This window comes from Manihot esculenta, chromosome 12, assembly GCF_001659605.2.
Source record: "Manihot esculenta cultivar AM560-2 chromosome 12, M.esculenta_v8, whole genome shotgun sequence".
NCBI lineage: Eukaryota > Viridiplantae > Streptophyta > Magnoliopsida > Malpighiales > Euphorbiaceae > Manihot > Manihot esculenta.
In genome coordinates this window covers 8,589,684-8,613,836 of record NC_035172.2, presented here as the reverse complement: position 1 = coordinate 8,613,836, position 24,153 = coordinate 8,589,684, and the positions used below count along the sequence as shown (strand labels likewise).

The following is a 24,153-nucleotide window of genomic DNA, read 5'->3' as shown; positions in this document are numbered from 1 at the left end:
GACTTGGTCTTCTAGCCTGACGGATTCTCGATTTATGGCTTTATTTTAGTGGGACTAATACCCAATTTTATGGTCTGACGGATTTTCGACTTATGGTCTTGTTTATATGGGTCCTAACGCTCGGTCTCCTGCCCTGATGGATTTCTGACTTATGACTTTGTTTTAGTAGGACTAACACCTTATTTTCTGACATAACAGATTCCGGACTTATTGGTCTAGAAGCTTTTGTTTATATTTTCGCGGTTCAACGCCCGGTCTTCTAGTCTGACAAATTCCTGACTTATTGGCCTAGAAGCTTTCGTTTATATTTCCGCGGTCCAACACCCGATCTTTTGGCATGATGGATTTCCAACTTATTGGCCTAGACGCTTTTGTTTATATGGGTTCGACGTCCAATCCTCTAGCCTGACGGATTCCCAACTTATTAATCTAGAAAGATTTGTTTATATTTTCGCGATCCAATATCCAGTCTTCTGGCTGACGGATTCCTGAATTATTAGCCTAGAAGCTTTTGTTTATATGTCTGGCGGTCCAATGTCCAGTCCTTTGGCCTGACATAATTTTAACTTATTGACCTAGAAGTTTTTGTTTATATTTTCAGGGTCCAACCCTCGGATTTTAGTCTGGCAACTGCCTTATGGCCTGGCATGAGATATCTTATTATGCGGGATTCAAGTCCGAATGACCTTGTGGTTGTTTATTGGGGCTAACACCTGAATGGCCGGGCGGATTCCCTCCTTACAGTTTTTTTTCTTATTTCTATGCTTTCATCCATCCAACGTTTCTAACTTTCATATGAAAAAAGAAGTTTGAAGAATGCATCATAGTTTTATAAAATTTTCATAAATCACAAATATTTTTCTAAGGATAAAATAAAAGACTCGATCGTCTAGCTTGACCGTTTTCAAAACTCAGAGTTTGACCAAGGAGTTGAACATTTGTGACATTTCCTTATTGCCACCCCCATTAACTCTCAATCCTCCTACATTGCCATGAATAATCCTTACAGGTTTATTGTCAGTGGTAGTATTGGGAATTATTACCTCAAGCTCGGGTTTTCCATCTTTTCTACTCTTTCTGATGAAATTTCGAAGTGTCATTTCTTATTAACTTTTCAATCTCATCTTTCAGCTGCCGGTATTCCTCCGTTGTATGTCCGTAGTCTTTATGAAAATAATAGTACTTTGTCTTATCTCACCTTCCAACTTTCTCAGGATTGAGTTTAGGAGGCCATCTAACTTGTCATTTTCTCTTATCCACACTAAAATATGTGTCCATGAGTCATTTAGAAGAGTGTAATTCTTATACTTACCTCGGTAATTCCTTCTTCAAGAGACTGGGTAACTTTTGGGTTCTCCCTCATCTCCTTACTTCTCTGAATTTTGGTCTTGCTTTTGGCTCGTCCTTTTGTCATCTTCTTAGTACCTTTTAATTGCTCGTATCAGCTTACAGTCGACATTCTTTAGAGCGTCGTTCGAGGACTCCCCTTCCTTTAATTTTTCTTTCCTTTTGAACTGTGTCTGGATTGTCCTTATCCAGGGCCTTGAGGTATCAACAAAGACTTCCTCCCTCCCCCAGGAGCCATGAGCGACGCCCCCTCCCGAGCTTTGCATTACTCGAAAGTAACATGTAACCTTCTGACGTACTGGAGCATTTGTTCAATACTCAGATTGTTGAGATCTAACTCATTGACCATTGAGGGCATGTTTTATCCACTGCCAGGGGTGGAAAAAATGATAGCATCCTCGTTGGTAACAACTTTAGCAACAGCCTGAGAACTTTCGGCCATGTCGAGAGAAAGGTGAGATTTCTTTTTAAGAGACAAGGAGATAAGAGACCGATCTTAATCCAAATGAATAGAGAGAATTCAATAGATCTCCTGACAGTGGAACCAAATGATGTTGTTGAAAATAAATTGATGACGTGGCCGGAATGGAGCTGTACTGTGATTAGTCCATTGAAGTTGTGTTGTGATTAGTCTACTTACAAGACAGAGAACGTGAGGTGGTTGGCACCTATGGCAGCCACTCTGACACTAAGTTGAAGAGAAGGGCGAGTATAATGTTTAGACCTTAAGAGTAGTTGTGTGAGAGAATAGCGTACTTTTACCTTTGTAATCGTTCTCCTTTTATACTGTAAGAAGATGAAAGTAAATTTAGCATTTTCTGATAATCCAGCGATGATATAACAAGCTCATTGGTAAGAGATTTTCACCGGCTAATTGGTCGAATATCCCGGAATTGTAGGCGTAACGGGAATATGTTGGATTGTAGCTGTTTAACGGTAGCTTCTTTATGGAGATTCGCCCTGAAGTTGAGGAAACGAGTCTGTCCGACCTTAGATCAACCTGTCCTGAAGTCGACCTGAAGCACTCGGATCTTTTTTTCTATGGATGGGACCACGTATAAGTTTATGGGATCCTTATCATGTAACCTTATCTTATAATGATATCTCACTGTTTATTTTGAATAAATTTCATGTAGCATCAATAATAATAATAATTATTATTCTTATTATAAAAGTACATATATAAGCATGTAAAAATAGTGACAATAATAATAATTAATTAAGTTTAAATTATATATATAAAGAGGCAGAAAAATGATACTTTTAAAGGTATATTCAGAGGTAGGGTTGTGCATGGTTTTTGGAGTCTTGAACTGATCATTGGAGTTTAAAAAAATTGATGGTGTAGAAATCGAACTGAATTTATTCAGCTATTTGGTTTTAATTCTGATTTTTTATTAAGAATCGTATCGAAATTGAACTGGAATTATAACGAATAATTGATTTATATATATATATTTTTAAATAATTTATAGTGATATTATAATTTTAATTTCAATAATATATTTTATATATCACATAATTTCAATAATTATAATTTTATTTAATTATTAAATATTTCTTACTATTTTATTTAATCAATTTAAATAGTTTATTATAATTTATCCTATTTAAATATGTTACATATATATACTAATAGAATTATACTATTAAAATATAAATTATTAAGATAATTATATATATATATAGAATTGTTATTATCATCCATATATATAATAACAATATAAAATTAGTATACTTTTTAGTTATTAATCCATTATTAAATATTTATTGAAGTATAATTTAATTAGTTAATTAAAATTTATTCTATTTAAATTGATTATATATATACACACTATTCTAATATTAATAAAATTATATTAATAAAATATAAATTATTAAAATAATTATATATAGATTGATATGCATATATGTATTTATAATTATTATATATTATTAATAATTATATATATATATATATATATATATATATATATATATATATTATATTTTAGTCACTACTCAATTATTAAAGATTTAGTATAATTCAACTAATTTAATTCATTAATTATATTTTATTTTATTTAAATAGATTATATTAACATACTATCTCCATGGTAATAGAATTTATATTAATAGAATATAAATTATTAAAATCAATTAATATATATGCATATATATTTGTAATTATTATTATTATCCATATATATAATTATTAATTAGATTATATAATAATAAAATATAATTTAATAAAATTAAAAATAAATTAAATTAAAATAATTATGACTATTTTAAAAAAATAATATTAAACACTATAAAATTTTAGATATTATGTAGTTTTATTTTAAATTATGTAATTTTGTTATAAAAAAATAATAAAAAAAACTAAACACATTTATAAAATATAAGAATGATAAAAACTCTTAAATTGGAGTTTATTTCTTGCGGAAATATTGTAATAAAATTTTTAATCTCTATTAAAACTTAAAAAATTTTATTGTAATAAAAAGATTATATTATATTTGATTATTTAGTATTTTTATATATTTTAAATAAAAATATTATTTAATATTATAAATATTTAATATTATTTTGAAGTTAAAATTTGATATTTATTAATTTAATATAAATAATATTAGAACTGTATTAAAAGTATTTAATTATTTTGTTTAAATTTAAATTTTATTACAGAAATAAAAAATTGTATCGAAATTAAAATAAAAAAAGAATCAATCGAATCGAAATAAAAAATATATAAATTATACCGAAATTATATTAAAATTTAATTTTAGTTTCAAAATATTTAAAAAACTAACTTTCGGTTACGGTTTCTACAAAAAAATCATCGTAAAACTGAAACTAGCACCCTATTTGAAGAGACATGTATTTAAAGAATAATCAAGAATAATAATAACGATCAGATATATAAAGTACTTATAAGAATAGAGAGTATTGAATAAAAAAAAATTAACAATTTACTATATTTTATATTTATATTTAATATTTTAAATTTTATATGATAAAGTTAAATTTTTTTTTTAATTTGTTACGATTATAGTTAAGAGTAATAAATTGAATTTATAATAAATTATAATATAATTTCTAAAATTTTATATATTAATAAAACATACAATTTTTTAATATAAATTTTATATTGAAATTAAATATATTTTATATTTACTATATCTAATATTAAATATATTTTTTATATTTAAAAATTTTATTTCTTATTAATAATATTATAAATAAAACGAAATGTTATATATTTTAAATTATAAAGTTTTATTTTTTTACATATTTTATTTTTTTTTAATATACGTAATATTATATAAAAATAAAACTATAGAGTGAATAATGTAATTAATAAAAAATAACATTATTGTAATAAAATATGTATTTAAAAAACTATTTTATTATTTAAATAGAACTTTAAGAATTTACCATTAATTTATATAAATTCAATTTAATTCTGCTATAATTATGGAACCATTCAAAATTTAAATTATTGAATATAAATATGAATTATAAACCTTTAGATTTTTTTTTATTAATACTCATAAATAATTATAACTATTTATAAAAATTAAAATTAAAATAAATACTATAAAATTTATAAAATATAAAAATATTATAAATATTTCAAAAAATCACAAATGAATAGGGAATATTTATCATCTAATATTATTTATGATTGAGAGAGTATTTATAAGGGTTTTTTTTTTTTATCAAAAGAATATCACAAATCACAAACTTGATTCTAATGGGTTTTATTTATCACTTTAACGAGTCGGTCAGTACATTTGAAAAGTTTAAATTCAAACTCTGACTAAATTCATTTCAAAAAAAAAAAAAAAACTCTGATTAAATTATAAATAAATTAAATAGAGTTTCTTAGCCAATTTTTTTTTCTTATTATGATAGCTAAAAATTTTATTATATGATAATATATTAAATATTTAAAATATTTTAAGATTTCATCATTATTTTTTTAAACAAATTCCATCTTTATTTATTATATTATTGTTATTTATAATTTTAAATATTAATAATTTAATCAAATATTTATAAAGTTTATATTTAAGTTATACAATTTGGAGTAAAACTATATAGTTTTGCTATTAGTACGAAGAGATATTATTATACGGTCTCTTAATTACAATAGCCAATTAAAAAATATTTAAGAGATATATTTTGTAAAGATGCGAAATAATAATATATATGTTATAAGATTTAATATGAAGAGAGAGAAAAATAATATAAATAAATATTAAAAATTAAGGAAGAATTTAAAATTATATCACTTATATTATTTTATAATATTATTTAATTATTTTTAAAATATTACTTAATATTTATTATTTAGTATTTATTATTTTATATTAAAAACATATTTAAATTTATTTCTATATATAATGATAATATTAACTTATTTTTTGTTACAAATTTAAAATGAATTATAAATTATTATATTTTATAAATATGTATTTTTATAATGATTATATTATAATTTTAAATAGCTCATTCTTCTTATTTCGCAAAAGTCAATCCATTGTAAATAAGGAGACTGAGGACTATATTATGGATATGGACAAAAATTTTATAAGTAAAAGCAGTTCTAATAAACTTGATGAGAAGATTGTAGCCCGAATAAATGATGATGCTAAAAAAAGAAAAAGAAATACTAAACATAACGTTGTTACAGGTTTTTCTTTCTCTCAACAGCATGCCTCTAACAATACCCTGCGATTGTTAATTTGACAGACAACAGTGAAGCAGCTCATCCCGTCAAAGGTCGGGATAGCGAAAAGCAATAATCTGTTGGAACGAGGACTCGGCAATTCTCGGACAGTTAATGTATTGAAGGATTTGGTTACTAGTTACAAGTCAAACATTTTATTTTTGATGGAAGCAAAAACTTTTAGTTCTTATATGGAATTTTTTCGTAATTTTTTATATTTTGATAGTTGTTTCTCAGTTAATAGACAAGAATTGTGAGAAGGTCTTTCATTAATGTGAAAGAGTCATGTGTCTGTTTCTGTAGTTGATTTTTCTTCAAGTTTTATTTATTCAGTTATTTCGGAAGGTAATGTTCAATGGAGGTTTACTGGTTATTATGAGTTTTCGGAATCACAACGATAACGTCATTTTTGAAACCTTATTCGAGTTTTATCTCGTAGAAGATCTCTTCCGTAGTTTTGTTCGGGAGACTTTAATGATTTATACTTGAGAGATAAGGAGTTTTTTTGTCAAATTATCTTATGCAGGGGTTTAGACAGGCACTTGAGGGGTATTTTTATCAAATTATCTTATAAAGGGGTTTGATTTTGAATGATCGTAAATCTTTATTAGACTCTAAAATTGATATTTCTGTTAGAGAGTTCATCGTAATACTACTTTAACTGCTCATACTTTGATCAGAGAATATATTAGACGTAATCGTTTATCTGTTTGCAATGATATTTCTTTTTTGTTTGATAAAATTTTATTAATATAAGTAGTTTTGTTTTTTTAAAAAAATAATAAATTATATTTTAAAAAAATTAACATTAAAGTAAATATAACTATACATTTTTAAAATACAAAATTTATAGTGGAAAGAGAGAGAATAGTAAAATTGCCGATTTTATTCTCATGTTATTAGATATTTACTATTGATTTTACATTTTAAAATAGATAATTGTTTTATTATTTAAATAATTTTAAATTAATAAATTATTCATATATCACCTAAAATAATTTCAATATTTATCATTTAAAATTAATGATGTTTAATTTTTTATTTATGAGTTTAATTAATTTTATTTTTGTAATTATGTGGATAATTATTAAAAATTAATAATTTTGATAATATTTAAATTAATTTTTTGAGATAAAATTATTAAAATAATAAGTTTAAATATTAATTAAAAATGTTAAAATAATTATCATCCTATCATATTATTAGATTTAAATTGTTAATTTTTTAATTTTAATTAATTTTATTTGATAGTTAATTAATATTAAAATATATTTTAATAATTATTATCTTAAATTTTTAACCTTGATGCAATTTGTGCATTTGAAATTTTGATTTTTTTAACACATCTATTATTAAATTTATAGGTTTTGATATATATAATAATTAAAAAAATTAAAATTTTTATATACAAATATTAAAATAATAAATTTAAATATTATTAAAAATATCAAAATAATTATCACAGTGTTAAAATATTAGATAATAAATTCAAATTTAAAAAATACAAATTGTAAGATATATGAAATGTTTATCAATAAATTAATAATTTTAAAAAAATAAAATAATAAAGTGATTATTTTAATTTTAAATATTAATATTATTATTTAAATACTTAAAAATTTAAAAAATATTTAAAAGAATAATCTTATTAAGAAATGTATGAAAAAATTTTAAACAAATCATTTTTTTATAAAAAATATTTGATTATTTAAATTTAAATAAAATATTTAAATTTATTATGATAATAAGTAATTATATATTATAAAATTAAAATTGTAGTTTAAGTGAATTAAAAATTATATTTTACTTCTTATAACAAATTCTAAAATATCATGTTTTAGTGAAAATAAAAAAAAAAGAGAAATTTACTTTTTAGTCCCTGAGGTTTAACGTAATTAACACTTCTGTCCCTCTATTTTGGCGACCCAACACTTAAGTCCCTCACTTTCTCTTCCGTCCAAATTCGTAGTCCTTCCGTCCATTTAAACCATTTGGTCAAAGAGTCAAAGGTGAGATGTGATAATTTTTTCCAAAAATACCCTTCTTTCAATGTGAAATTCCAGAAGAAGAAGAAGAAGAAGAAGAAGAAGAAGAAGAAGAAGGAGAAGAAGAAAGAAGAAGAAGGAGAAGAAGAAAGAAGAAGAAGAAGAAGTTGCAGAAAGGGTAAGAAGAAGAAGAAAGAAGAAGAAGAAGAAGAAGAAGAAGAAGCTGCTGCAAAAAGAGTAGGAAGAAGAAGAAAAAGAAGAAGAAGAAGAAGAAAAGGGTTAATTTTGTCAATTCACGTGTCCCAAACGGCTATTTTGGACGGAAGGACTACGAAGTTGGACAAAAAAGAAAGTGAGGGACTTAAGTGTTGGATCGCCAAAATAGAGGGACAGAAGTGTTAATTACGTTAAACCTCAGGGACTACAAAATAATTTTCCAAAAAAAAATTAGTAGCTTTTACCATTGCAAATTTAGAATTTTATCTAAAAGCAATAAATGGGCTGAATTGGCTCTCTATTTTTATTTTTACACTTATTTTATTTTTTTATAATTTTATTTTTTTATTATTAAAAAAATTTATATTATCCCGAGTGTGTATCTATATAAATACAATATTTTTATTTATGAGAAATAAGTTTTAGTTTATTTTATAATTTGTATGGAGATTTAATTTTTTTTAAATATTAAAAAAAATTATCTAAAAAGTAATAACATATTACACAAAATAATAACTAATCAATTGTAATTGAACGCAAAGAAATAACATTTTTAATCTCTAATTAAGTTTTTATCGTGTTGATTAATTTTTTTAATATTATACAAAATTTTTATTATAATCTTTATTAAAGTAAAAAAAATATTTATAATATTGTATAAGTGAATTTAGTTTAATGTTTATTAATTTTAAATTTTGTATAATTAAATTACTTATTATACTAAAAATAATTTATTAAATTTAAAAATTTTAATTATAAATATATATTATGGGGTCTATATTTATTTAATTAATTATAAATATATAATTAAAATTTAAGTAGATAATAATTTTACTATTTAAATTAATTGAAAGTTAATAAAATTTAAAATTTATATATATTTAAATTTATAAGTGGAGGATAATTTTATAATTGACTCCCGATGAGTGGAATTCAACGTCAGTGGAAAATTCATTCAGTTAGAATCGGTAAGGATTGGCTAATTAAGTTGGAATCTGGATCACGAAGGACGATCTCTCAAATGTCCTATTTAGCTCTAAAACACAGGTTGCTGACATTGATTATTTTGCAGGAAAATCAGGAGGATATGGTTGTCGGCACTTTTTTTCCACCATCAAACTCAATCTCAAATATGATCTAACTCTAATTAGAATGAAATTCATAAATAAAGGTTTTGATCTCTATAATAATAATAATAATAATAATAATAATAAGAGAGCAACAATATTTAGGAATCGAATAAATATTCTATTCGTTCGAATTCTAATAAAATAAATTTAAATAATTATAATTGAATTTAATTCAAATTTAAAAAAATAATATCCGCTCAAAATTTATTTTGAATTCAAATTTTATATATAAAAATACCTACTATCCAAATTTATTTATATAAATAATTAATTTAATATAAAAATATATATTATAATAATATTTATAAAATTTTTTTATACTTAAAATTTAAATATTTTTACAAATATTAAATTTTTTAAATAAAAATTATTAATAAAAATTTTTTATATAATTTATTAATTAAAATATATAAAATTAAATGGATTCAGACTTTTTTTCAAATAATAATAATCAAAATTTAAAATGAATCCAAATAATTTAAATAATAATAATTGGACTTGAAATAAATCTAAATAATTTAGATTAATTTTTTATAAATTCGAAATAAATTCAAATATTATTAAATAAATCGATTTTCACATCATATTCTATCCCCAGCAACATTCTATTTGAATTGGAACTGGCCCAGTAAATATGAGGCCCATGTATTACACAACTCACCTCTACTATCCCACATCGATTTCTACTAATTCAATTTTGTCTTTATATCAGAAATCCTAGCGTATGACGAACGTGTTCGTAGAAAGGAGAGATGGTTGGCATCTCCCCTGACAGGGACGGGAACAGCCTTCGGGCTTCCCTGTTACCTACACATCCGGTTAAGGCTCCCCACCCTTCTGGGTGGATCTCTAACCCAATTTTTTTACCAATTCTTTTTTTTATTTTTATTTTTTCCCTCTAAATAAACAACAAAAGCTTTTTTATTTAAAAAAAAAATAAATCAAATTAAAAGTGATCATTTACATTTCATCGACTTCTACGGTTAATTTTGTTTAAAACAAAACAGTTATTTTATCGCATAAAATTAAAAAATATGATTAGTTTTTGAAAAAGTTTTGAATTAAAATTTATTATATTTGTATTATAGATTTTATAAATTTATATATAATTAATTAAAAATGACATTTTAAAAACTATAAGAAATATCTATATTTTAAAATGTAAAGTTAATAATACCGCTTTATAAATAATATAGTAAAATTCTACTTCTAATTTTTTAAATTTTACTTTTAATTAATAATATATTATTAATATGATATAATTTTTATTACATTAATTGGTATAAAAATATATTTATATTTTTGAAACATTAATTTTCATTAATTTAATATATTTTCCGCAAAATGTTTAGTTTGCAAAATAAAAATTATTTATCCTAAATTTATAATAAAAAATATATATTTTTCATAAAGTTTAATTTATTTTTATAATAGAATAAATTTATTTTATTTAGACCAAATAAAATCTCCTGTATGAATAATGTGTTATTCTCACCGCTCTATAATATTTTATCTATTTTATTTTTTTATAAAATTAATTTTTCATATTAAAAATATTAAATTTTATTAAATATTAAAAAATATTTCTTGAAATATATTTAAAATAAAATAAAATTATAATAGTCTATTTATATATCATTATAGTGTAAAAAATATTGAATAATAATTTTAAAATAATTAAAAAAATAACAAAATTATGAAGGTATTATTATTATTATTATTATTATTATTATTATTATTATTATTATTATTATTATAAAAACAAAGACTTTGATTAAAAATAAATAAGAAATAGACAAATAAGTAAGAACTGCAAATGCCCCTACCGCAGCAACTCCTCTGGGAACTGTATTGCCTGTGCTTTGCTTTGTGGTCGATAGTGCGTTGCTATAGGAAGGCACTGCACCTCAAGTCCAAGATGTGATCGACGAAGCCATCGGTAAGCTAAGTGGAGAAGGCCAACAAGTTGGTCGATGACAAAGTAGTTGAAGCCCATGAAGGAGAGGCAATGCTTCATTGTTTAAATTCTTGGCAATAATTAGGTATTTATTTCCTTTAATTCAGTTTTCATTATTATTTTTTTTAATTATTCAATATTAAACCCAACTGTAAGATGACCCAAGCAATTGGCACTGGAGATGTCCACTTAATTCCCCCACTAACATAAGTTTTTAGATGTAAGAGTATACACACCTATCCAATCTAAAGTTATACGTTATTTGAAATTAAATAAAAATTTATTTAAAATATAATAAGTTTATATATTAGTATGATATTTTAATTTAATTAGTTAAATGCATAAATTTTAATTTATATATTCAAGTGCACATGAAAATTTTAAAATTTTTCATTGCTTTATTTTTTGAATTAAAAAAAAAAGAGAAATAAAAAATTAATTTCTCAAATTTTACAGAGAGATGAAACTGAGAAAATTGCATTTCTTAAGTTACTACAACCCTAAATATTTCTCTATAAAATTAATGAGATATGGATAAAAAAAAACTTCTTGTTTCCATTTTTCAGGAAGAAAAATTGACTTCTTTTTTCCTTCTCTATTAATGATTTATCCAAATATAATAAAGTAAATTATTTTTCGCAAATAAATTGGACATTAACTTCATTTTATTTTCCTTGTGTGCTTAAGATCCAAACAAAGGATTAAAGTATTTTTGAATGCCAATTTGAGGAGCTAGATCTATCCATTGTCAGTTCCTCTCTGAAGGATTTGCAAGTTTTGAAGTGCAATTCCGTCACTGAATGGATTCAAACACTGTACATATGATTCTTCGCTTCAGTACCGAAAAGGGCGTCTTCAGTCTTGATTCTGGGAATATGAATCTCTTAAGCCGCAAGTCTTAATCTTGGAGCCAATCTACATGAACAATTCAAAGAGAAAATCGTTGGTTCATCCTCCTGAAAGTATAAGCCATGCCCAGACTTTAGAAATACACGCTGCAAGTATTCAGATGTACAGAAATTTCCTTTAAATTCTGTATCTCTTCTTTCATGAACCGCCCCTTTCTGCATTTTTGCTTTCAATCCATGGTTTAATAGTGTACTAACCTTTATCATTTCTTCTGAGGAAAGCTCATCTTATCATTATTGCCGGCTTTGTACATGCAAAATATGCATGCTTTGTTGAATCACCATCAGCGCTTGGTGGCAACTCTTTTAACAAATTGCAAGAAGGCCACATCACAGAAATAACCTCGTTTCGTTTCTTGACGGGTTGAGATTGGATTTGGATAATCTAAAGACCCTAACAGTCAGATGCAATTCAAGTCAAACTGAATTTACTAAATCTGATGTGGCCCGTTGATTTCTCTAAACACAGCCTGTTTCTCTCTCTATATGTCTGTTTTAAGAAAATTACATTTTTTCTGCTTCTTGCAGTTTGACAAATCACTGAAAATGGAGTTGGATGATTTGGGAAGAAGACTAACTAACCTTGAAATTACAAGCTTGGAACCTCCAATTTCTGTAGTGGGACGCACCCTTCCCAACTCAAACTGCCACGAGGGCAATACAGACTTCTATCTCAGACATGCAAGACTTGAAGTCCAGTAGGATTCAACTGAAAGTCTAACAAGACCTGAAAGAAGTTTTCAAACTTTTTTTTCCGGATAATCAAGATTTTTCAAACTTCTATTTTTTGATAATCAAGATTTTCATTGAACTAATCAGGGGGTACACCGTACATCAGCAGTGAGAAGGGAGAAAGCAGGCGGAACATCCTCAACCCAAACCTGCATGAACTCATCTTCACAGGAACATTTCCTGATCTATGGACAAAAGACCAGGAACAAACCAAAAAATGGGAGGACAACATCAAATAATCCATAAGAAGTGCACCCAACTCATTATTTTGAAGAGAACCAGAAACCAACACATCGACCAGCAGCTTGCAATCCATCTTAGCCTTTTCAAACTTAAATGACTTGTTACATAAAATAAATAAATAAATAGAAACTTAAATGACTTGTCAGATGTTTTTCTTAGGCTTGGCCCAAGAGATGTCTAAGCATTCTGGTTGGCTTATTAGAAGGAAATTATAGCAAAGCTACTAGAAGGCATAAGTATTGTTTGTAGTCTAGGCTTCATCGGTTTGAACACAAACTTCTATAAAAAAATATCTTTGGCATCTTTTGGTGTTTGAAATATTCAGAAAAATTGGTAAATGGAATACATTTTACTGGTTAAAGAGAAAATTAAGCTATTATCTAGACTTAGAATCTTATCATGACCACCAAATTTTTTTAGGCATGAATCCTATTAATTCTCTTTGTTTTTGAACATTGCAACCAAACAATGAAAAACAAGTTATTTTCTTAGATACTATTTTCAACCTACGAATTATTTTCCGTAAAATAAATGGAGGCTAAACATTTTATTTGTAGACACAGTTTTCCAGCATTTCCCACATACACAAGCACATACAGCTGAGAATGCATAATCACGCTTCATATCAGAGGAAAAATTAAGAAAAGATTAAGTTTATTACCTTGAAATTTCTTGGGAAATACTCATCCTTCAACGAAAGTGCATTCTCCTTCCGAAACTAGGATTAAGTAATAGCAACACTAGACGAAATTTCTCTGTGGTAACATTTTTCCATCAAAGATAATCCCCTTCAAAATTCCAACTTGTTAGATTTTTAGAAGAAGTCCTAGCGTATAAGCTCCAAATTCTGAGGGGAGACACAAAATCCTTGGCATTTTGGTACCTTCATGATTAACAAGCAATTGCTACAACTATAATGATTGGCTAAAAATAGAAATTCTTGAGATCAACCTCAAAGTTATTATATAATGAAGCCATCTGTGGAGTACACAAGACTCTTGTCATAGATTCTTTACTGAAAGCGACAAATCCATGCCCAGTTAAGCATTTTCACCCAGTGCAGAGAATTTCACAAGGCATAAAAAACAAAAGTGAAATAAATAATAAAAAGTATAAAAAATATTCATAGAAAAGCTTCTTCAATAGATTAAGCTTAAGAAAAAAAAAATCCCCTCATAATCAGTCAGTCAATAAAAGAGAAATACGTAAAACGATCTAATATCACCAAAAAATAAAAATTCAGAAAATTTGTGTCTCAAACTCTCTTCTTCCTGGGCAGTAAAGGTCTCTTGCCCATGGAGGAAATACTCTTAGCAGAGACTGGCATCAGCCCACGTAGAATTGCTAGAACTCCAAAACCCATGAAGGGTGCATAAATCATCATCAATTTGTCCGATGCCTTGCCAGACCCCATTAACTCAGCTAATACAGCACTCTGAGATTAAGATTTCCCCAAATCACATCAAATCAATCACCAACACAATATTTGAACCCGTAACATAAAATTCAAAGGACACAAACTTACCATAGAAGTCAACAAAGATGAGCCATAGATCAAGCAGGTGGTGTTAAACCAAGGCTTGGAAGCCAAAATCCCGTATAAATTAAAAAGTGCAAGAGGCCATTGAAAGAGGAGCTCGAGCCAAATAAAGCCAACGAAGAAATGTGGCTTCTCAGACATGAGATAGTCGCCGTATTCTTCGCTGTACCAACTCTTCAAATCGATCAAGACTTCTGGGAAGTAGCTGGATGGGAGACACGTCTGCGCGTCGAGTAACGGAGCCGCCACCGCGATCACGAGGAAGAAGAGGAGGAGAACGACGTCGATCAGCGTCGTAAATGCGCCCATTTTTCAGTCTGGTTCTAGATGTAACTTGTAGAAGAGAAACCTGTAGATTAGAATAGATCGTAGATCTGGGAACGAGTATAAATATGTACGAGGAACGGCGTCGTTCAAGGGCAAGCGAAGGGTAGGATCCTAGGGAACGAGGCGTTTAAAAACGGTCGCTAGAATGAAACTTGAAAAAACATAACAAAGCCAAATATATATTTAACATTATATTATTTTCATATTAATATTTAAATTAAAACTTTAACTTATTAATAAAAATCGTAACATTTAAATATAAATTAAATATATTATTAATAATTTATAAAAACAAATCAAAAATAATTTACCTTATTACTAACTAAAATCAAAATTTTGCTAATTAGATATTTTAATTTTTATAGAATGATAAAACTATAATTTCAATTTATAAAAATTGATAGCAAAATCAATAAAATTTAGAATATAATAAATAATATTTGTAATTAATTTTTATTTTTTTAATAAATTATTAATAATATAATTAATTTATATTTAATTTTTTATAAATAAAATCTTCATTGAAGTCGAAAGTGAGGTGTCCATCCAAATTTTAAAGAGAATTAGAAAATATCATTTTATTTTAAAAAATATTTTAAAAATCACTTTTATTTAAAGATTCTAAAATTGAGATTTATCATGTAAGAAAGGTGTTAGTACTCTAAATTTAATATTATGTTTAAATCAATAATATAAAATAAAGTTTAAATTATAATATTACTTTTTTTATTTAACTAGAAAATAAATTGAAAATTTTATTTAAATTTTTTAATGTCTAATTAGATTAGAGATAAAAATATTAGTGTAGATAATTCAATCTTCAGTGATTTTTTACTCTATTTATTTTTTATTTTTTATTTTTAAAATAATTTAAAGATTTTTTTAGGAAAGGGTATAAATTTTTATTTAAAAATAAACTTTTAAATTTTACAAATGGACAAATTTTGAAAAATAACAAGATTTTAAAATTAAATATTTAAAAGATAAATTTGCCTATGAAAATTAGAATTTGCTTGAATATAAAAATTTGACTTTTGAGTCCGTTGACATTTACAATTGCTGAAAATTAAAATTAGAAAGATTAAATGTGAAAAAAAAATCATTAATATTTTGAGAAAATAAATTTTAAAATTAAGTCATATTGTAAAAAGTAGAAGTCGTTTTAAGAAAAATGAGAAAAATATAAATTATTTATTTATTTTGATAAGAAGATGCACGAGAACTTTATTTTATTAAAAATATATTTAAAAAATTAAAATTTAAGGAAAATACTTTTAGAATATTTAGGGAAATGACTTATTATTTATTTGAGAAGATAGTTCTAAATTAACTTACGGGAAAAAGACATTAATTATGATTTTTATTGCATTAATTTACCGAATTTAATTAAAAGGAATAAGATATGTTTTATTGAATAAATTAATATTTAAAAAGGTGGATGTGTATTTCGTTATTATTAATAAAGCTCAGATGAATAAGTAATTTTTAATAAAAATAAATTAGCTTGGACGAATCAATTAAAATTTTGGTTAGATTTTTTATTTTTCGTTTGGATTTTATTTTAAAATTTTTAATTATTTAATTCGATTCAATTTTGATAAAAAAAAATCAATTAAATTGAACCAAATCAATTAATAGAATATTATATTATTTTTTATAATGTAGAAATATTATATTATAATTATAATTAAAATATTTCAATTAAATTTTAAAATATTAAAAATGCGGTGTAAAAAATAAAAATTCAAATCGATTAAATTGAATCGAATCGAACTGGTTTAATTCAAATCGATATCTGCCTAAATTGATTTAATTTAATTTTTATAAATACTAAAATTTTAACTTTTGATCTATTCAATTTAATTTAATTTTGAATCGAATCATTCATCTCTAGTTTAATATGTCCAATTAGGCCCCTAATTGAGAAATAACCATTACCTTTCACTTAGAGAGTTTGGATCTAATTTTTTAATTGTCTTTGGATCTTCTAATGGGTAACTTTGACTTGTTCTTGATTGATACTTTATTATAAGGTCTTAGGAGCTATGGGGTGATGGTGCTTCAAATCCAATACGTTGTGAGCATGGGATATCACTAGTAATTTGAGTCCCTCTTACAGCGGATGCAATTGATTTTGAACCATATACATATTTAACTGAGTTGGTCCCAAACATTTATACATATTTTTTACAAAAGAAGTTATCATTTGGCAAACACACAATTATAATATCAATTATCAAATTGACTTGACTAAATGTTTTACGCTTGTGTAAATATTTCTTATAGATTCAGAAATCATGACTCCAAATCCTTATTTCACAAGTCTTATATCTCTTTTAATTTATTGTGCATTTTGATTGGTTGAAATATCATTTTCGGTATCATAAGGGTTTGAAGGCTTATTTTTTTTCCTGTATGCTTGAGGATGCAATGATCTTTCTTGGTCTTCCCTTTTTTTCCTAAAAAACAAATGTATTTAATTACATGAATACACACTATAGCCTTAATTCAATATCCTTATTTGGATATGCTCTTTTATTGCATCCTGACTGAAGACAATGTTGACAATGCATCTCCATACCCTTCTTACTGGCTTTGTCATTTTTAGGGTTCTCACTTGCATCCCTTCCTATTTCTCTTTGGTCTCCCTAGCAATTTTTTTAAATTCAGGAGGCAATATTCCCTACATGAGCAACTCTTGTTAACTAAACTAACAACAAACCCATTCTCACACTGAAACACTTGAAATTGATTCCCAACAGAAGGCTTGACACTGCAATTTTTAGTGCCCAATTTTAATGATTATATTTTTCCTGATTATTGGGCAAATATAATCTTTACACTTTAGACATTCTTCATACTTGTTATACATCTTAGCCATCAAACAAGATCTAATCTCTTCCAATATTGAAATAAGAAGCATAGTTCTTTCTTGGCATATGTATGAACTAAAGGTTTCTGCTAAGTTTGATGTTACCATATCACACTTTGGCAATGTATTGATGAATGCTTTTCAGAAGACTTTTGGATCTTACTTCATAAAATTTTCATAAGTCTTTCAATTCAAATCCTCTAATATATGAATGTGTTTCTTGAATACAGCTTCATATGTAGAATATACTACCTTCCAGAATAAGGACTTTAACTCCTCCCCTTTATGCATTTTTTTCCAATTAGCATAAATATGCCTCACACAGTTCTATGCTCTGAATGGGAGACCAATTCTTTAATTGCCTTTGCTAAACCCAGGAATTTGTATGAAAAAAAATTATTATTTGAACTTTAACTATAAAATTATAATCAGATCACTAATTATCATAAAAATATGTACCTTTTGTTGGCCACTCACTACTATTAGTCCCAGACCATCAACTATATTGAGATCTTCAAAGAGCAACTCTAGGAACCATTTCCAACTTCTCATTTTCTCCTTCTACCACACACGAAGAGATTGGAAACATTTAATTGTTTCTGTCTCTACCTACTATACCTAGTAAGGCACCACCTAAATCAGTTTTCAAAAAGCACCCATCCAAACATATGCATGGTGTCACGGTTTCAGATTTTAAAACTGGTCTGGAACTGTGCGACACTTGGTTTGAACTCCTTTCAAGCAAGTCAGCCAAGCTCTCTACGTATCCACTTGAACAAAGGAACGTCAAGGTTAGGATCTCCTACTCCATTCTCATAAAAATAAGAAAAAATCATAGTTATCAAGCAAAAATATCATGATCAGATAATCCTAGCGATACAAGCATATCAACGAGCAACCAAGCACAAAGATTTAGTGAATGAGCTATTTATTTTATTTCAGGGACAAAACAATCATTACACAATCATAGCAATAACCCTCTCTCAACTTGCAGACAAGGGGGAACGCCTGCAAGAAAAGGAGACACAATCCAGAGACTCAACAAGCCTACGGTGGCCAGCTGGACCCAGCTAGTCACTCCCCTCTAAAGAGCTTTAAGAACAAGTAGAACTATGATAGGAGGAGACATCAAAATGTTTGAGGTGACACCCCTTAATAAATAAAAAAAAAAGAAATTATAAGAAACTGGCACGGCCCTTTACTTGCTATGAATTTATACTAATTTTTCCCAACATTGCTTTTAGGAAACAACATTATTGGAAAAATTACATTTTAGCATCCAAAACTCTATGACCTTGACACATGGGCTGCATCACTCTAAAAATTCCTTTCTTAAATTAGAAAATCTAATATAAAATCTTTTGAAAACAACTGCCATTAGTACCTTTAGCTTTTATAAGCAACTTAAACTTGCCTTCTTTATCCACTTGTTATAATTCAGCTTTATAAGACCATAATTTGGTGTAATGAGCTTCCAAATTACCCCTTAAAATTCCTATACCCTTTGTCCTTGCTCTATAGTAAACCATTTGTTCACTGTTAATGCATACTTTTCTTGTAAATTATTCATCATGGATGTGATAATATATTCTGAATCCCTCCTCAATCTTGGTAAAAATTCTTTTACTACCCATTCTGATTTAGCTAGGCTATTAGTGAGACTTCTATAGAAACAATGAGCACCATTGTCCCTTCTAACTTATATGTCATTTCACCTCTAGCCTTAGCAACATAGATTGATCATGGGAAGCTTCCATGGCATTTGGCTTCCATTCTCAATTGATTAGATTTTAACCACCTAATATTATATCTATTAGCAATTCCATATCTTGTGATGCATTCCTTGAACTGATTGGTATTCTCAAATATCATCACCACTTTAAAATTAAATGTAGTGTGATCACTCTTTGGATTGCATCTAATAACTTTTTTCCTTTTCTTTCTCTCATAGTTGGTGTCATTTTAAGTAAGTGATCAAGCATAATTTAGCCACATTTTTATTATATTTATTATTGCTTATTTACACATTTTTCAGCTTAATTTATGGTTTTTATCTTGTTTTTGTAGAAAAGGAAGAAATCGGAAAACTGGAGAAAAAGTGCAGAAAATGACAAGAAAAGTGATTGGGTCAGTAACTTGGCCAAATCACTGCCCAGATCAAGCTAAAGCAGAAACCTGAACTATCTCACAGGAGACTGATTGGGTCAATGAATTGGCCAAGTCACCCGAGGGAACAGAAACCCGGAGGCAACACGCAGAAATGATTTGGGCATGACGATTTTCCCAAATCAAGCGGAGGAAGCAGAGACAGAAAGCTAAAAACTGGATTGACCCACAGAAAGCGATTGGGGCAGCGATCTGCCCAAATCACCGCCCCAATCACATTGACAGCAGAAATTGACAGTAGAGGCGGGAAAGTGCAGAAATTCAAGATTTAAATAAAGAAGTCCTAACCCCTCTCAAACACTTCAAGTAGGGCATCTCAAAGAGTCACTCTCAAGATAGACCTCCTCAAGAAGAAGATTTATTCACAATTAAAGAAGAGATCAAAGACAAGGACCAATCCAATTTAGGATTCCAAAACCTAATTGGATTGGGATTCCTCAACTATAAAAGGAGACAGCCCAATCCAGCAAACATATCTTCTCTCCACAGCAGAAATTCTACAGAAAGCACAACAAGCTTGTCTCCTTTCTTTTCTTCTTTCTTTTGTATTTTTGTCCACCATGAGTGGCTAAATTTATTCCTTTCTAGTTGAAGTTGGAAAATTCAGATTTGTGATGAATTGGGAGATTTAAATCTCCATTGTTAAACTTCTATTTATTTTCAATATTTATGCAATTTTATCTTTCTATAATTGTTGCTTTGCTTTTAGAATCAATTTAGGCCTATTGCTTTTAATTGCTTGAGTAACAATTGTTTGAATAATTTAGGTCCGTAATTGCTTAGATTATTTAAACACACATTTAATCAAGTTGCATAATCTAAACTTGACCACGCGGTTGGCAAGGTTAGAATTAGGTTTCTCTAAGTCTTAATACAGTTAACAGTTGTTCGATGCTAAAAGCCACAAGGACGTTCCTTGGCAACTTGTTAACTAGTGTTTGATTAGCGAACGTTTCCTAATCAAACTAGAACTAAGGAGGAATTTGGATTGTGAGAAGCGTCTTCCACATCCTAAACTAATTTATTGAAATAAATAGGAGTGTTAAAGAATCAATGATCAATTCTAAACAATCTGAAATATATCCATACTTCAACTAGAAGCTTTTCTCTTATTGATTTACTCATCTTTAAATTATTTGCTTTCTATTATTAATTAGCTTTAGTACATCTTCAAAACAAAACTCCCTTTTTATTTTTGCTATTTACTTGCCTTAGTCATTATTAGGAAGATATTTGGTGTCAAATCCCTGTGGTTCGACCCTATTGCCACTATCTGCAATTTATTTTGTTGGTTGATAATAGATTTATTTTTTACGGCTTCGACAACCGCTATCAAAAATTGGCACCGTTGCCAGGGATTTGATCTAACTAACGTATTTTCCTTTTATGACCAGGGCTGATCGTAAAGAAGTTATTCTTTACGATCCATAAATTGAACGCACTGCCAAGACCTTACAAGCATGGCTACGGTAAGTATGTCTTTTCTCTCTTCTCAAATTTCTGAACTAACCTCTATTGTGAGAAATTATGGTATAGGTCAAGCTCAACAAGTTCAACAACTTCAGCGAATCAGACCATGTGGGATTTGCACATATGTAGGACACCCAACTGATCAATGTCCTACACTTTATGAGGATTACCAGCAAGTACATTCCTTTGGAGGATTCAATAGCCAGCCAAGACATGATCCCTACCTTGATACATATAATCCAGGTTGGAGGGACCATCCAAATTTCAGTTATGCAAGGGCCAATCCATATCCAAGCTATCAGCAATGGAATCCAGCCCAAGCTGCACCTCAAAAGTCCAATACACCCCTTGAAGAGATTGTGAAGTCCTTAGCAAATACTGTGCAAAATCTTGAGCAACAAGTGAGCCAAATGGCCATTTCAATTAGCAAATGGGAGTCACAAGGGAAGCTACCATCCCAAACTGAGATAAATCCAAGACAAAATGTTAGTGCCATCACATTGAGGAGTGGAAAAGAGCTGCAAGACAGCAAGGCTGAGAAATTAAAGAAACAGGCCATGGAGGAGAATCTGCCAGAAAGTGATCAGGGCTGTCGATATGCCCAAATCACTGACCCAATCGCTAGGCAGACTGAGCTGCCCAGCAGTGATCTGCCCAAATCGCCAGACAAGGCAGAATTCGATCTGCCCAAATCAATAATCCAGGCAGAGTCCAGCTCCAAGCAGACCAAGGCAGACCAGCAACCAATGGAAAATTTTAAGGTACCTCCTCCCTTCCCAAAGAGATTTGCAAAGTCCCAAAAGGAGAAAGAGGATAAAGAAATACTTGAGACACTCTGCAAGGTAGAAATCAATATTTCCCTATTAGATGCTATGAAGCAAATTTCAAGGTATGTCAAGTTTCTCAAAGAGCTATGCACCAACCGAAGGAAACTTACTGAACGTGAAAATGTAAGTGTGGGGGAGTGTGTCTCAGCTGTCATTTAAAGAAAACTTCCAACCAAATGCAAGGATAGAGGAATGTTCGCTGTTTCATACAAAATAGGCAACGTTGGGATAAAGAAAGCCATATGTGACCTTGGGGCTTCAATCAATGTCATGCCCCTTTCCATCTTTAACTTGTTGAATGCAGGCACACTCAAGGGCACCAGCATTGTGATCCAATTGGCTGACCGATCCGTCGTCCATCCCAAAGGAGTGCTAGAAGATGTGTTGGTACAAGTTGACCAATTAGTCTTCCTAGCAGATTTTTATGTGATTGACATGGAGGAGGATAAGGGCAAAATCACCTCTGACATCCTACTTGGGAGACCATTCTTGAGCACAACCAGAACAAAAATTGATGTGCATGATGGCACATTGACCATGGAGTTTGAAGGGGAAGTTATCAAGTTTAATATTTATGATGCCATGAAATTCCCCAATGATATTTCTCCTGTTTATGGCCTTAATATAATTGATGGTTTAAGTCAAGAAATTTTTGAATTTGATCTAGAGGACACACTCAATGCTGACTTATGCAGATTTGAAGAGACAGACATCAGCAGCACCAAGACAGACCAAATGGAGTACTGTTCATAGCTGGTTGCAGGTGATTTGCCCAAATCACTGACCAAATCACTAGAGCAGACAAACAGGACAGACAGTGATCTGCTCAGATCACCTGAAACAGCACCAGATGATCTACCCAAATCAACCAGCAGACAGCAGACAGTAAACCATATCAAGCCCAGGCCCAGGCCCACAAAAAAAAAACTCAGAAATTCAACAAATTCTTCCAGAGGCTCCAAAATTGGGTAGGTGAGTTTTATTCCTTTTATTTAAATTTTTACAATATAATTTATTTTCTCTACCTTTTAAATAGTGATTTTGGTGATTTGAGAATAAAAAGGGGATATGTTTTAGTTAGATCCAAATAGTGAGATTCTATATTTATTTTTGGGATTAATGATTTTCTTGGGTTGATCTAAATAATATATATAGGTTATTGAGTATTTTTGTTGATTTGGATATTTTTGGGAAGTCTAACTATGCTGAAATACTGCTAATTTTTTTTTTAAAATATATATAAAAATATATTTAAAATTTCGTTTTTTACGTTTGCTATTATTATCCTAAAATTTTTTTTAATTTATTATTTGATATATTATTTTCTTTTTAAATTCTAGGAGAGGATCCAGCTTTTGGGATAGTTAATAGGAGTGCTCCTGCGACCTAGGTTGTTTTATCCCCCAGTACTGGTGAGTGGATAAATATATAACACTAATTCTTTTCTTATATATATATTCATATATGTATTTTGGTTATTTAAGTTAGGAAAGGATAAAGATAATTTATATTTCTTGAATAAATGAAAATTGAATTCAAAGCACAGCTGAATAAATAGCCGATTACACTCTGTATATGCACCGAACAGATAACACCTTGATGACAGGTGATTTATTTTCAGCATGATATATATTTATATTGTCTTTGGGACAACGCTTGATATACAGATAGCCTTTGGGGTGTATGTCAGGTGGTCACCCTTTGGGGGTAGCTCTG

At 28.1% G+C, this 24,153-nt stretch overlaps 1 protein-coding gene and 1 non-coding gene across 2 annotated transcripts; one reads left to right on the top strand and one right to left on the bottom strand.

The window, feature by feature from the left end:
• Positions 1-10,128: 10,128 nt before the first annotated feature.
• Positions 10,129-10,260, top strand: LOC122721430. The gene has a single exon (XR_006348109.1). It is a non-coding gene; the product is annotated as a U6atac minor spliceosomal RNA (small nuclear RNA).
• Positions 10,261-14,357: 4,097 nt separating this feature from the next.
• On the bottom strand, positions 14,358-15,147 carry LOC110627434 (sigma intracellular receptor 2). The gene is made up of 2 exons (XM_021773735.2): positions 14,761-15,147; positions 14,358-14,670 (listed from the first exon to the last, which is right to left on the bottom strand). Exons 1-2 carry the CDS (start codon positions 15,082-15,084, stop codon positions 14,491-14,493), a joined length of 504 nt encoding a protein of 167 aa, XP_021629427.1. The 5' UTR covers positions 15,085-15,147; the 3' UTR covers positions 14,358-14,490.
• Between the last annotated feature and the right edge of the window lie 9,006 nt (positions 15,148-24,153).